This window comes from Littorina saxatilis, linkage group LG6 (genome assembly GCF_037325665.1).
Source record: "Littorina saxatilis isolate snail1 linkage group LG6, US_GU_Lsax_2.0, whole genome shotgun sequence".
Classification (NCBI taxonomy): domain Eukaryota; kingdom Metazoa; phylum Mollusca; class Gastropoda; order Littorinimorpha; family Littorinidae; genus Littorina; species Littorina saxatilis.
Genome location: NC_090250.1, coordinates 56,369,833 through 56,387,603, shown reverse-complemented (window position 1 = coordinate 56,387,603; position 17,771 = coordinate 56,369,833). Strand labels below are relative to the sequence as shown.

Sequence of the window (17,771 nt, the reverse complement as noted above, 5' to 3'; positions counted from 1 at the left end):
ACACACACACACCACACACACCACACACACACCACACACACACACGTACCACACACACACACGTACCACACACACACACCACACACACACACCACACACACGTACCACACACACACCACACCACACACACGTACCACACACACACCACACACACACACCACACACACACACCACACACACCACACCCACACCACACACACACGTACCACACACACCACACACACACACCACACACACACACCACACACACGTACCACACACACACACCACACACACACCACACACACACACCACACACACGTACCACACACACCACACACACACACCACACACACACACGTACCACACACACCACACACACACCACACACACACCACACACACACCACACACACACCACACACACACGTACCACACACACACACCACACACACGTACCACACACACACACACCACACACACACACCACACACACACCACACACACACGTACCACACACACACACACCACACACACACACACCACACACACACCACACACACACACCACACACACACCACACACACACACCACACACACACACACCTCACACACACACCACACACACACACCTCACACACACCTCACACACACCACACACACCACACACACACACCACACACACACACACCACACACACACCACACACACACACCACACACACCACACACACACACACCACACACACGCACCACACACACACACCACACACACACACCACACAAACCACACACACACCACACACACCACACACACACACCACACACACACCACACACACACACACCACACACACACCACACACACACCACACACACCACACACACCACACACACACACACCACACACACACCACACACACAAACCACACACACACCACACACACACACCACACACACACACCACACACACACACACCACACACACACACCACACACACACCACACACACACACCACACACACACACCACACACACCACACACACACACACCACACACACATCACACACACACACACACACACCACACACACACACCACACACACACTACACACACCACACACACCACACACACACACCACACACACACCCCACACACACACCACGCACACACCACACACACACCACACACACACCACACACACACACACCACGCACACACGTACCACACACACACACACCACACACACACGTACCACACACACACACACCACACACACGTACCACACACACACACCACACACACACGTACCACACACACACACACCACACACACACGTACCACACACACACACCACACACACACGTACCACACACACACACGTACCACACACACACACACCACACACACACGTACCACACACACACACCACACACACACGTACCACACACACACACACCACACACACATGTACCACACACACACACACCACACACACACGTACCACACACACCACACACCCACGTACCACACACACACACACCACACACACACGTACCACACACACACACACACCACACACACACGTACCACACACACACACACCACACACACACGTACCACACACACACACACCACACACACACGTACCACACACACACACACCACACACACACGTACCACACACACACACACCACACACACACGTACCACACACACACACACACACACACACGTACCACACACACACACACCACACACACACGTACCACACACACACACACCACACACACACGTACCACACACACACACCACACACACACACGTACCACACACACACACACCACACACACACGTACCACACACACACACACCACACACACACGTACCACACACACACACACCACACACACACGTACCACACACACACACCACAAACACACGTACCACACACACACACACCACACACACACACACACCACACACACACGTACCACACACACACCACACACACATGTACCACACACACACACACCACACACACACGTACCACACACACACCACACACACACGTACCACACACACACACACCACACACACACGTACCACACACACCACACACACACATACCACACACACACACACACCACACACACACGTACCACACACACACACACCACACACACACGTACCACACACACACATACCACACACACACGTACCACACACACACGTACCACACACACACGTACCACACACACACACACCACACACACACACCACACACACACGTACCACACACACACACCACACACACACGTACCACACACACACACACACCACACACACACGTACCACACACACACACACCACACACACACGTACCACACACACCACACACACTCGTACCACACACACACACCACACACACACGTACCACACACACACACACCACACACACACACGTACCACACACACACACACCACACACACACGTACCACACACACACATACCACACACACACGTACCACACACACACCACACACACACGTACCACACACACACACACCACACACACACGTACCACACACACACACACACCACACACACACGTACCAGACACACACACACACCACACACACACGTACCACACACACACACCACACACACACGTACCACACACACACACACACCACACACACACGTACCACACACACACACACACGTACCACACACACACACACCACACACACACGTACCACACACACACACCACACACACACGTACCACACACACACACACACCACACACACACGTACCACACACACACACCACACACCACACACACGTACCACACACGCACACCACACACACACGTACCACACACACACACACCACACACACACGTACCACACACACACACACACACGTACCACACACACACACCACACACACACACGTACCACACACACACACACCACACACACACGTACCACACACACCACACACACACGTACCACACACACACACACCACACGTACCACACACACACACACACCACACACACACACGTACCACACACACACACCACACACACACACGTACCACACACACACACACCACACACACACGTACCACACACACACACCACACACACACACCACACACACACACGTACCACACACACACACCACACACACACACGTACCACACACACACACCACACACACACACGTACCACACACACACACACCACACACACACGTACCACACACACACACCACACACACACACCACACACACACGTACCACACACACACACACCACACACACACACGTACCACACACACACACCACACACACACACGTACCACACACACACGTACCACACACACCACACACACACGTACCACACACACGTACCACACACACACGTACCACACACACACACCACACACACACCACACACACACCACACACACACACCACACACACGTACCACACACACACACCACATTCTACTTGTTTTGATTTTTCCCGTTTGTTTGCTTGTTTGTTTGTTCAAATTTTCACGCAATTTGCTTTGTTGTTTGTTTTCATTCTCGCTCTTCGTTTTATAATTATGTGTGTTGTTGCAAGGACTAGCTCTACATTTCAGAGACATCATCCTGCTTGCTGCCACGCGGGCAGAGAAAATGTTCCCTCTTAATATCTTCACCGCGCTGGCAGCAAAACCCCTCACGCGGAGGTGTTTTCAGACAGGCCAGTCACTATGGAACGCCAGATTCGCAATGATCTTTTGAGCTTTTCTCGTCGTTGATTGGTCAAAAATTCCGGCCGAACTTTTATTGTCCGCGCGTATTCTCTACTCACTAAAAACATGGAATGGGAATTTACTGGACACTCATATGTAATTGCTTTGAAATCAAGGGCGATCACTCAAATTCTTCAAAACGCAGGATTACAAAATGCAATGTATGTTGCGCTGTTTATGGTGCAAGATGTGAATGCCATAATTATGCGATCATTGCCAAGACCCATTTTCATAGGTGCTTGAAGAAGACATTTTCTTACAGGCAGAATGTGAAATTAAACAGAAAAATACAGATTTTAGACAGATCTGTACGCAATTTTGCTCGCTATATGGGCATCTACTTTTTTAAATACAAACTGAAATCAGCAACTGTCCTGCTTCCGTTGCAGACATGAATTGTGTTGTTGTTGTTGTTGTTGTGTTGGTTGTTGTTGTTGTTGTTGTTGTTGTTGCAGACATGAATTGAATTGTTGTTGTTTTTGTTGTCAGATATGTATTTTCTGGTTTATTTTTGGCTGGTATGGCATTTTATTCAAGTAAGGGTATGTATATTTGTCATTCGACGAAAAGGCCTTGTCAGACCTTTTTTGACTTAAAAGAGCGCAAAGGAAGGACTGTTGTTATACATGTGCGGCATCCTTTCAAAGTAGAACTGGAAAGAGGTGTAAAACGACACAAATTACTCATTTCATGCGCCATCCGTTACTCAGCAGACTGAAGCAGACCAAGGTCACAAAGAACAACACTGTTCCGAGAACTGAATAATTATCTGCTCGGGCGTCAGAAAATACTGTTACAAATTATATTTCTTTCTTTTTCCAAATTGGGGAGAGGGTGAGGTGGGGGATGAGGCAGCATTTCAGATGTGCGTGTGTGTGTGTGTGTGTGTGTGTGTGTGTGTGTGTGTGTTTATGTGTGTGTGTGTGTGTGTGTGTTTATAAGTGTGTGTGCGGTGTGTGTGTGTAATACACGCTCACAGAAAAAAAGGATAGTGGACAAATCAAACCGATGCACAAAAGGTCATAATCTCTGTGTTCAGTCAGTCAAAATCCTTTATTTGAATCAAGGGAAACAACTCATGAGCACTTTTCTGAAGTGTGTACTGTTTGCAAGAACCGCTTCCATGAAATAGCTGTGTTCAGTCATACTCACACACGCGCGCGCGCGATTAAAGGCACAGTAAGCCTCCCGTAAACCATCACAGAGCTCCCCTAGCGTCTACATACAGTACAAGCATACTTCCATTTAAACGCTCACCGTGACGGGAACATCCTGGCTGCTTTCTGTCGAGCGTGAGTAATTTTCAAAGAATTTATTTTCGTGGACTTGGCCCTTTACAACAATGGCCCCTCGTTTTGGTGCTGGACGGCCGCTGTTATGAATATCCCGGAAATCACGCCCGGACAGTAAGCCTCCCGTAAACCATCACAGATACTGTCAGGCTTTTACACACAGTACAAACACCCTTCCATTTGAACGCTCACCAAACGGGAACATCCTAGGTGCCCTACGTAAAGAGCGAGCAATTTTTACACCCCCGGTATAGGGGTGTGTATAGGATTCGGTCGATGTGTTTGTTTGTTTGTGTTCGCATATAGATCTCAAGAATGAACGGACCGATCGTCACCAAACTTGGTGAACAGGTTCTATACATTCCTGAGACGGTCCTTACAAAAATTGGGACCAGTCAAACACACGGTTAGGGAGTTATTGGTGGATTAAGATTCTACAAGGACTTATAGAGGGACATATTAATGGTCAAAGGGAAATAACCTTCTCAGTTGGTGGCAGTGAGAATGGTAAGGACGGGGGTGTTTTTCCTACCTCGGAGGAATTTCTTGTTAAAGAATTAATTTTGCAGATTGTCTCGAACACTTTTTGGACCCATCCTGAACTCAGGTCAAAAATTAGTTACTTCCCTTAAACTGGCGATAGCCGTGGATCGATGATTATCAGAATGTTTTTGGACCGTGGTGCGTTTTTGCGCTAGACCTAACTTTTAAAATCTAAATAATAAATTGACAGCTTGTTACACAAACATTCTGTAATCATAAAAGAATTCTTTTTTCATCAAGACAAGATCAGTGCAATTCGAAGTTGTGAAAGTTTGAAAAAAGAAAAGCCCGGAAGCAGGGTCACGCCAGGGTCGTAGCAGACGACGGTCTATGCGGCACATGGTGGTTCCTCTCAACAGTGAAAAGCCATCGCTAGAGTTCTTGTGAACCACAGCCGTTTGTTTCGTGCATAAAAACGTGCTATTGTAGATAAGCTCACATCGAGTCGCATTCAAATGACTAACTGACGACTACATTGTGAAAAAGGGAAACTGGATCACACGGGTTCACGATGGCTCAGGGGTAAGATAAACCACGCAAAAATAAATTCTTTGAAAAGTGTTCGCTCTTTACGGAGGGCACCTAGGATGTTCTCAATCGGTGAGTGTTTAAATGAAAGGGTGTTTGTAGTGTGTGTAAAAGCCTGACCGTATCTGTGATGGTTTACGGGAGGCTTACTGTGCCTTTAATGTTGATTCTTTGATCCGACTCTCTTCTAATCTGTAATGATATCCATGGTACCTGTGAAACACCAGGAATCCAGTACCTCTGAGCTATAGCGGATACTGTTATATTGTGCTTACTGAGAGTATCTTCCCTTTCCTTATGGCTGTACTTCCTGCAAGATGGATACCTCAATACAATGTTGAACTTGAACAACTTCTCCCGAGTCTGCAGTGAGCGTGAGTGAATGACACACATAAAACAACATGAACAGTAAACAATAACATCACATGGTGGCAGCGCGGGTAGTGAATATGTGCTCCCAAACCCCTGACATCGTCAGAGCGTAGTTTTAGGCAGCAGCACGAACCACGTGTCAAACTTCTAGCACATTCCACGTGTCACGCAAGCTTTATCATGGCAGAACGCGGTCCCATACCAGGCGGTCTACCCAACCCATCGATGGATTGGTCAAATCCAGACAGGGCTACAGCGTTAGCAGAATTCAAGCAGATGTGTGAGTACAGATTCACTGCAGAGCAAACGAAAGTGGAGAGACAGTACAGTCACATTTTTCTGTGGTCAGGAACTGAAGGCATGCGACTTTCAAACACTTGGGGGCTATCAGCTGAACAACTGAAGGATCCAAAGAACATTTGGGACAAATTTGCTGAAAGTGAACCTCAAGACAATTTCAGAATTCATCGCCTTGAACTTCAACAGTTTCGCCAGAATACTACTGAAACTGTAGATGATTTTGTCACACGGTGCAAAACCAAAGTGCTCAAGTGCAAGTTTTCTTCTGATGCAGCAAGAAATGAAAGACTGATCGAACAGATTATCGCTGGCATCAAGTACCCGGAAGTGAAGAGAAAACTCCTGCGGAAAGATGACACACTGACGCTGAAACAGGCACATGATCTATGTCGCTCACATGAAGCAAGTGTCACCCAGATGGAGAAAATGAGCAGCCTGAGCAAACCAGTCACAGTTTATGCAGTCAACTCAAGAATCGTGAACACCAAAGCATGTGGTAACTGTGGCATTAAGCACGCACCAAGAAAATGTCCAGCGTTCAACACGAAATGTGGTGCATGTGGCAAGATGAACCACTGGAAGAAGTATTGTCGCAATAGCAAGACGAACAGCCACGGCAGCCAAAACTCGCCTCAACGAGGAAGAGGAAACCAACAAGGAGGCTTCTGGCAGAGAAGACGCTCCGGCACACCTCATCGCCATCGCCATCGCCGTCATGACTTCGTCAACGCCGAAGACGAAAACGACACAGACTACGACGAGGATAACATCACCTTCGAACCAGTCAACTTCTCTACAGTCGGCAGCAGCGACGAGCGCACAGAAGTTTACGCCAATCTGTCTATCAAGCTCAGCAAGACCAAACATGCAAAACTCAAGGTGAAAGTCGACACAGGGGCGCAAGGCAACATCATGCCACTGAGAATATTTTGACGCATATATCCACAACAGCTGGATGAAGATGGTTACCCGAAACCAGGATCTACACAACAAAGAAGAACCAGACTGATTGCTTACAACGGCAGCGTCATCAATCAGTTCGGATTTGTTACTCTACCCTGCAAGTACGGAGAATCAAAGTGGCACACTGAAGAGTTCTACATCACAGATGCTGATGGACCAGCCATCCTAGGCCTACCAGGAAGTACAAGACTTCAACTAGTCACACTTCACTGTCCGATTCAAACGACACCAGTGAAAGCTGACCCAACTCCAATACAGGATGCGAAAGAACTCGAGCGTCTCTACCCTGACAGATTTGAAGGCATTGGAGAGTTCCACGGAGATCTTCACATCACGCTGAAAGAAAATGCACAACCAGTCATTCAACCTCCACGCAAGTACCCCATCCAACTACTACCAGAAATCAAAGCGGAGCTTGAAAAGATGCAGAAGAATGGAGTGATCGTACCTGTTTAGGAACCTACCGACTGGGAGAACTCATTGGCCTTTAGCAGAAAGTCCAGTGGTGGTATAAGAATATGCCTCGATCCCAAAGACCTCAACAAAAGCATCAAAAGAACGCATCACAAGACGCCAACACTTGAAGAGATCACAAATCGATTCAGCGGAGCCAAACTTTTCAGCAAGTTGGATGCCCGACATGGCTACTGGTCAGTCAAGTTCGACGAAGAATCCAGTCGTCTCACTACGTTCAACAGCCCTTGCGGAAGATTTCGTTTTGTTCGACTACCTTTTGGCTTGAGCGTAAGCCAGGACATATTCCAAAACCACATGGACCAGATCCTCAGCCAGTGTCCGGGAACCCTTGGCATCACAGATGACGTCGTTGTCTATGGCAAAGACGAGGACGAGCACGATCGCAACCTCTGTCAACTGATGGAAGTGGCAAAAAAGATGGGTCTAGTCTTCAACGAGGACAAGTGCTACATCAAGCGCAAACAGGTCAAGTTCTTCGGCATGATCTACGACGCTGACGGTGTACACCCGGATCCTGAGAAGACAACAGAGATCAAGAACCTACCATCACCAAAGAACCTCACCGAGCTACAGCAGTTTCTCGGCATGGTGCAATACATGTCTTCCTTCATCCCAAGGCTGGCAGATCACACGGCAGCTTTGAGAGCACTCACCAAGAAAGACGTGCAGTGGGACTGGAACAGCTCTCACCAGAAAGCCTTTCAGAAGGTCAAGGACATGATCTGTGAAGACACAGCGCTGACATACTTTGACATCACCAAACCAGCTGTCATCCAAGTCGATGCATCACAGCAAGGATTAGGAGCAACCCTGATCCAGGATGATAAGCCGATTGCATTTGCCAGCAAAGCGCTCACAGAGACTGAGAAACGGTATGCGAACATCGAGCGTGAGCTACTCGCAGTCGTGTTCGGATGTGAACGTTTCAACACCTACGTGTTCGGGAAGCACTTCACTGTGCAATCAGACCACAAACCCTTGGAGCAGATTCAGAAGAAGAGCCTAGCGAGCACACCTCCCAGACTCCAAAGAATGATGCTTCGCCTGCAAAAGTACGACATGAACATTGTCTACCGCCCAGGCAAAGAAGTGGTCCTAGCAGACATGCTATCCAGACTCCATCCTACCACAGGACCTGAGATCGACATTGAGAAGTCAGTCTTCGCCGTTCAGTTTTCAGCAGATAGACTACAGCAGCTGAAAGATGAGACGTGCAGAGATCCGCACATGACGGCACTCAAAAACACCATCATCAAAGGATGGCCAGAGAAACCAAAAGACCTACCCAAGAACCTCAGACAGTACTGGTCGCTCAAGGAAGAACTCACTGTTGAGGATGACATCGTTCTCAAAGGAGACAGAGTCATGATTCCAGAGTCCATGAAGCAGTACATTCTACAGACAATTCATTCTGGTCACCAGGGAATAGAAAAATGTCGTATGAGAGCCAAAACGTGCGTATACTGGCATGGTCTAAGTCACGACATTGAAACCTTCGTGAAAACCTGCGAAACATGCCTGAAACATCAGAAAAGTCAACCCCATGAAGAACTGTTGCAGCATGAGATTCCAGAACGACCTTGGCACACAGTCGGCACTGACATCATGACGATGGATGGTAGCGACTACATTGTCGTTTGCGACTACTATTCAAAAATGCCATTCGTACGCCGCACAGCAACAGCAGGCCAAACAACAAGCACAGGCATCATCTCCGCCCTCAGTCAACTCTTCGGGGAGCAGGGAGTCCCAGAAAAACTTGTCAGTGACAACGGGAAACCATACATCAGCACTGAATTTCAAAGTTTCAGGAAAGAATGGGGATTCCAGCATACTACAAGCTCACCAAGACACCCAAGATCAAACGGACTAGCAGAGAGAACCGTGCAGACAGTCAAGAACATTATGACCAAAGCAAAAGAATCTCACTCTGACATCAACATAGCACTTCTTGCTTTCAGGTCTACTCCCATCGACCACAAACTGCCATCCCCAGCTGAACTCCTATACTCCCGCAAACTCAAAACAAACCTTCCCTCTGTTATTCCCAACACCCTGTCCAAGAAGAAAGAAATCAGAAAGCAGCTAGAAAAGCGTCAACAGCAGCAGAAGATGTACCATGACAGAACAGCAACACGCAGTCTCCCACCACTGTCCAAAGGTCAACCTGTCATGATGCAGAAAGAAGAAGGAGGAAAATGGACACCAGCAACAGTCATACAACCCAGCAACGAACCAAGATCATACGTTGTCCAATCACCCAATGGAGCAACCTATCGCAGAAACAGAAGACACCTGATGAACCTGCAGAAGCCAACAGAACGACATGTCAGATTTTATGACAAACCTGAGATCATCGAGACCAGAACACCACCTCCAATCTCCACAACACCTGAGCAGAATGATGATCACATCCAACCAGCAGCAAAACCTCCATACATTACTCAGCCAGTAGTTGAAGCACCAACACCAAGTCCACATCAGAGGCCCCAGAGAAGCATCAAGAAGCCAGAAAGACTCATTGAAAGCATTTGATGATTTGACATTTGACGACATGACAAACATGTTTTGATTGTTTTGATTTATTTCATATGTTCTGTGTATTCAGTATTACAGAGACAAGTTTTGCAGAGACAAGCAATACAGAGACAAGAATTATGAACAATGACAACAGAAGTCTCAGTGAACAGTTTTCTTTATTTCAGAGCAACGGATTTTTTGTATTATTGCAGTTAGTGTTATGATCGCTAAAGTTATTTTTGTAATTGGTGTGATCGACAAAAAGAAGATCTTTGTAATTGTCCATGTTTAAGATGCAATCTTTCTTTAAAAGTAACGTTCAGAAATAATTGTTTTATTTCATTATCAGAAAGTGATAAATAATTCTTTGGAATTGATTATGTTCATTTTAGTGTTAAAGTGAGGTTTAACAGTTTTCAAGTTTTTGGTTAAAGCGAAGTTGGAGTTGTGTTATTTTCATTTATCTAAAGAAGAGGGATGTAATGATATCCATGGTACCTGTGAAACACCAGGAATCCAGTACCTCTGAGCTATAGCGGATACTGTTATATTGTGCTTACTGAGAGTATCTTCCCTTCCCTTATGGCTGTACTTCCTGCAAGATGGATACCTCAATACAATGTTGAACTTGAACAACTTCTCCCGAGTCTGCAGTGAGCGTGAGTGAATGACACACATAAAACAACATGAACAGTAAACAATAACATCACATAATCCCACTGTTTTGATGTCTCTATCTAAAAGTCCGTGCAAAACGAGTGCCGAACGTTTGCGATAAAAGTCCGGGCTGAATTGTGCGAGGACATTTTAACCTCGATCCGATTCTCTTCCGTTTCAACTTTTTTAAATTTCTCGATCTAAAACTCCGGGCGGAAAGTGCCGAACCCATAACCAATCAAAGACGAGTATAGCTCGAAAGTCCGGGCGGAATTCCGGCCGGAATATTGCGCGAGGACATTAAAAGGTCGGGCAGAATTTCTGACCAATCAACGACGAGAAAAGCTCAAAAGTCCGCGCGGAATTCCGGCCGGGCATTGTGTATCTGGCGTTCCATACTGTTGTGCACGTTGTACCATCGGCTAGCATGAAGCTTGAGTCTACACTGATACTTTCTGCTTCTTCTTCGTTCATGGGCTGAAACTCCCACTTTCACTCATGATTTTTCACGAGTGGGTTTTTACGTGTATGCTCGTTTTTATCCCACCATTCAGGCAGCCATACTCTATGGCATTCCGTTTGTCAAATAATTATTTGGATAATTTTTCATGGTTTTTTCACCAGTTTTAGCTAAATAATCATTATTTAGAAGCTCATGTGCTAAATAAGTAATTGTTTATAAACAATGTAACAAAATTCTAAATAATTTTTTGTTTACGTAAACCATTCATTGTTTACCTAAACAATTCATTGTTTACGTAAATAATTCATTGTTTACGTAAATAATTCATTGTTTACGTAAATAATGTATTGTTTACACAAAAAATCACTTATTTCACAAAATAATATTTTTTGGGGTGGATAAAGTGAGCAGTTGCTGAATAAATCATTGTTTACCTATATAATGCATTATTTAGCAGATTCGCTAAATAATGAAAACTGCTTTCCCTAAACAATTCATTGAATCAAGAATTGACTTCTAAGCTTCATTTTTGACTCACATGCGAAGCAAAAGTGAGTCTATGTACTCACCCGAGTCGTCCGTCCGTCCGTCCGGAAAACTTTAACGTTGGATATTTCTTGGACACTATTCAGTCTATCAGTACCAAATTTGGCAAGATGGTGTATGATGACAAGGCCCCAAAAAACATACATAGCATCTTGACCTTGCTTCAAGGTCAAGGTCGCAGGGGCCATAAATGTTGCCTAAAAAACAGCTATTTTTCATATTTTTCCCATTTTCTCTGAAGTTTTTGAGATTCAATACCTCACCTATATATGATATATAGGGCAAAGTAAGCCCCATCTTTTGATACCAGTTTGGTTTACCTTGCTTCAAGGTCAAGGTCACAGGAGCTCTTCAAAGTTGGATTGTATACATATTTTGAAGTGACCTTGACCCTGAACTATGGAAGATAACTGTTTCAAACTTAAAAATTATGTGGGGCACATGTTATGCTTTCATCATGAGACACATTCGGTCACATATGATCAAGGTCAAGGTCACTTTGACCCTTATGAAATGTGACCAAAATAAGGTAGTGAACCACTAAAAGTGACCATATCTCATGGTAGAAAGAGCCAATAAGCACCATTGTACTTCCTATGTCTTGAATTAACAGCTTTGTGTTGCATGACCTTGACCTTGGGTCAAGGTCACATGTATTTTGGTAGGAAAAATGTGTAAAGCATGTGAGTCGTATGGGCTTTGCCCTTCTTGTTTTTCTTTGTGTATATACTATAATTCAATACAAAGTATCTCCAAACATTATTGATCAGAAAATGTTCGCAAATTTGTTTATTTTACAAGCTGAAATTGCCGTAAACAATATATTACTTAGACGTATTTTACATTGTTTGTAAACAATCAGCAATGTTGCTAAATAAATCATTATTTACGTAAACAATGAATTATTTACGTAAACAATGAATTGTTTAGGTAAATAATGAATGGTTTACATAAACAAAAAATTATTTGGAATTGTTTTACATTGTTTATAAACAATTACTTATTTAGCACATGAGCTTCTAAATAATGATTATTTAGCTAAAACTGGTGAAAAAAAACATGAAAAAGTATCCAAATAATTATTTGACAAATGGAATGCCATAATACTCTGCTTTCGGGGGAATACACTGACTGAAATATGTAGACGTATGACGATAGGGTGAGATTAAAGTTCCAGGACTTTTACACACAAGTCGTGGGTGCTACAGAAAATTCGACTGAAGCAGTACTAAGTTGTTATAGCCTCAAAACTTGCTGCTGTTGAGGCTCACCTTTGGAGGCAGGCAGATCACGTGATCATGTGATCATCTGATCTGGCATGACTTTTACAAGTCCTTGGTGCTACGGAACATTCGACTGAAGCAGTACTAAGTTTTTATAGGGTTCACCCTGACAACTTGCTGCTGTTGAGGCTCACCTTTGGAGGCAGGCAGATCATCTGATTAGCGGGCACCAAAGCGAGGTCCATGAAGGCGAGTGGCGGAGGTGTCATGCACGCCACTGCGTCGCCCGTCAGGCGGGGACTGCGAATCTGTTTGAGCCACATGAGGTCACAGTTGCAGTGCCAGGGGTTGTCCCCAAGGTAAACGACCCCGATAGAGGTGAAGGTCGCTTGTAGAGTGGAGGTCAGAGTCTGCAGTTGATTCCCTGTAAGATCCAGCATCTGAAAGAAAGCGGAGGGAGGTATTGTAAACGCTACTGTCACAAAGAAGACACAGAATGTGATGACGATGACGACGATGACGACGACGACGACGACGATGATGATGATGATGATGATGATGATGATGATGATGATGATGATGATGATGATGATGATGATGATGATGATGCAAGGAAGGAAGAGATCGTGGGGCGAGTCTTCCTATCCCTTAAAAACGAAACAGAGCTAAAAATCAAAAATATATAGACTGCTAAGGTTCCAAAATTCAGAATAAAAAAAGATTAGTACTAGTAGTTTAATGGAACGTTTATTTTTGACAAAACAAAATGTTACATTTACAGTACGTCGACCCACTTGTCTTTGAAGCAGACAGACAGACCAACACTTGTGATACAAATAGTCAATACAAATAATCAATACAAATAGTCAACCTATCTTAGAAGCGTGGATGTACATCGCGTTCAAGATGCCAGCATGCCAGTCAATTTCCCAAGTTGAAAAATGTTCTTTGAAAAGCGTAACAAGTCGCGTAAGGCGAAATTACTACATTTAGTCAAGCTGTCGACCTCACGGAATGAAACTGAACGCATTGTATTTTTTCACCAAGACAGTACAGCTTCGTCAATCCCCGCGAGAAGGAAATCGCTCACCTCCCACGTGCAAAACGCAGTGAAACTGACACGCAAGAATAGCGCGGTAGCTAATTGTGCTAAGCAGGAAAGCGCGCTTTTCTGTATTCTTGTTAACTTTCTGAGCTTGTTTTGAATACAACCTATCATATATATATATGTTTTTGGAATCAGGAAATGATAAAGAATGAGATGAAATCATGTTTGGATCGATTTCTTAAATTTTAATCGTAAGACTAATTAATCTATTGTCGTTAATTGTGATCACATTTTAAGAGTAAACATTATGTATTATATTTTTAGATTCAGAATGTGATGAAGAATACGATGCAATCAATTTTAAATCTGTTAGCAAAAAAATCGATTTTAATGACAACTTTAATGAGCAAACTCATTAATTAATTTTTAAGCCTCCAAGCTGTCGTGGAAAATTACTTGACCAAAATTTCAACCAATTTGGTTGAAATATGAGAGCGTGACAGTGCCGCCTCAACAATCACGAAAAGCCAGATATGACGTCATCAAAGACATTTATCAAAAAAATGAAATAAAAGTTTGGAGATACCATACTCATGAAGATCGGTCCAGTAGTTTTCTCTGAATCGCTCTACACACACAGACACACACACACACACACACACACACACACACACACACACACACACACACACATACACCACGACCCTCGTCTCGATTCCCCCCTCTACGTTAAAACATATAGTCAAAACATTCGACCTATATACTTGAAACTTGTTGGCATTATCATCCCATGTGAAGCCAATGTACACCAAATTTCAAGTACTTCGATAAACAAATTGTGGAGTTATCACCATTTTAGTGGCCCGGTGGCATTTAAAGAAAAAAAGATTGGGGGGGGGGGGGGGTCACCCTGTACCCGGCCCCCAACGAACCCATGCGTCACCCACCTTCATCTGTGGCAGGCCTTGCAGAAAATTAGGCTCAAGAGTCTCGATTCTGTTGCCATGGAGATCAAGACTCTCAAACGATGACAGAGACTTGAACCATTCGGCCTTGACCTCAGTCAACCCTAGACCGCCGAGATACACGGTCTTGAGTGACGTCAGATGACTGAAGACGTCACCCTGAATTAGGCAGCCGGCGTTGTTAGTAAGATCGAGGAAATCCAGTTTCGTTAAAGCAGAGAATGTTTTTGGCGTCAGTTTCTTCAGCTGGTTGTCATGGAGACACAACCTCTTCAGGTTCACTAAGACAGCGAGCGCGCCATCCTCGATGTCCGAGAGGCCAGCGTAGGGCAAGGTCAGTTCTTCAAGGGCGGTCAAGGTCGTGAAGTCGCCTCGACGCAGCACGGGAATATCGTTCCTACCTTGCGGCAATGGTCTGCCCTCGAGGATGAGAATGTTGGTGTTGGGGTTGAGACCCGAGGGCAGGGATGTCTGTCCCGGGGGGCACATGACTCGATCCCCGCCCCCTGTACCTGCCGTGCACTGGCACTGAGCAGGGCAGGAGTCCACCGGGTGGAAAGCGAGGCAAAAGATCACTAAAATGTAGAAGAATATGGCTGATTCAACGCAGGTTGAAAGCTTCCTCGTGGCCCGTGAGCTTTCTTTGGCTCGTGTCGTTGAATACATTCTGGTTTCAGATGTTGGCTGCTTGATTTGAACAAACTCGTTCGATGTCCAGCTACGGCCTTCAATTGCTTTCAGGGTGATACGTTGTTGCCGGAATGCTTTGAGTGGTGTAGCGTGTGCCGGTTGACTTCTCAACTCATTTGAAGCTGACGGCTCGCCAATAGATGAGTCATAACGACTGAAACTCAATCAAGAAGCTAATGCGTCAGACTGGACCTTCATTTATAGGCGGTGCTGTTCGACTAGTTCTGTTCCTTGTCCTGTGCTTTACGTTGAAACGCACACCTTTATTTTGTGTTTTACATGTTTACTTCACGATAATCTTCGCTCTTTTTTTTCTGTTGTCATTTTGTATTATTTGTTTTTTTGTGCTCTCCCTTCGCTCCTCTCATATCATTTCGTCATTTGATTTATATATCTATACAATTTATCTTTCTTGCCTCCTGTCTGGACTTGCTCTATGTCTGTATCGCCATCATCGTTTGCACTGATTTCATTTCGCCATCATCGTTTGCACTGATTTCATTTCGCCATCATCGTTTGCACTGATTTCATTTCGCCATCATCGTTTGCACTGATTTCATTTCAACATTTCAAGCTTCGATAACTTGATAGCGATTCTTCTTCTTCATCTGCGTCTATCGATGTGTCGCCAACGATTTAGTTACGTTCAATCACGGACAAGCGCACCACAACTGTCTGCACTGTTGGTCATGTGCAGCACTATCACCTCGGTTAAAAGGTTCCTAAGTCTTCAAGTTGTACACGGACAGTTTCTTTCTAACGACTGATTCACACATAACCGCGTGGATGATTTCACTGCAGCAGGCGATGGCATAACTTTTATAGCGCAGAGTGCAATATGCCTACTAACAGTGCACCAAGAGGAACTACATTCCCAAACATCAACTCTGGCCCCACACGCAGAACATTCTACCAAACTTCTGTATCCTTACTTACGGCAGTGCACTCCTAATTTATTTGTGTATGACTTCCACGCTGATTGATAAAAATTTGACAAATCGGGTGGACTGAAATAAGTAAGGGTATGCGCTGTGAGTAATTGCCTACCCGTTTAATAGCGACGGCGTGTGTTATCAGGGACTCGATGAAAGCCACCCCTTTTGGACTTACGGGGTATGTCATCTTGCATATATTTCTGATCACCAGACCTCCTAGCGGCTAGACACAGTGATAAGGTATTGATTTTAATCTCCGACTTTTTTTCGTGAGGTGTCTTTGATGTTGTGTGTGTGTATGTGTGTGCGTACGTCAGTGTGTGTGTGTGTGTGTGTGTGTGTGTGTGTGTGTGTGTGTGTGTGTGTGTGTGTGTGTGTGTGTGTGTGTTTGTTTTACGTGTGTGAAGAAAGAATATACACTTGCTCGCAGACTAATACACCAAGACCTCTCAAACC

The 17,771-nt window shown here is 45.0% G+C and overlaps 1 protein-coding gene across 1 annotated transcript in view; it reads right to left on the bottom strand.

The window, feature by feature from the left end:
* Positions 1-16,786, bottom strand: part of LOC138969575 (leucine-rich repeat-containing protein 24-like) — a 36,540-nt gene extending 19,754 nt beyond the window's left edge. The window contains exons 1-2 of the mRNA XM_070342420.1: positions 15,673-16,786; positions 13,872-14,117 (exon numbers count right to left, since the gene is read on the bottom strand). Of these exons, the coding sequence (XP_070198521.1) occupies positions 13,872-14,117; positions 15,673-16,356 (930 nt within the window). The 5' untranslated portion in view covers positions 16,357-16,786. The remainder of the gene's footprint in view (positions 1-13,871; positions 14,118-15,672) is intronic.
* Positions 16,787-17,771: the final 985 nt, after the last annotated feature.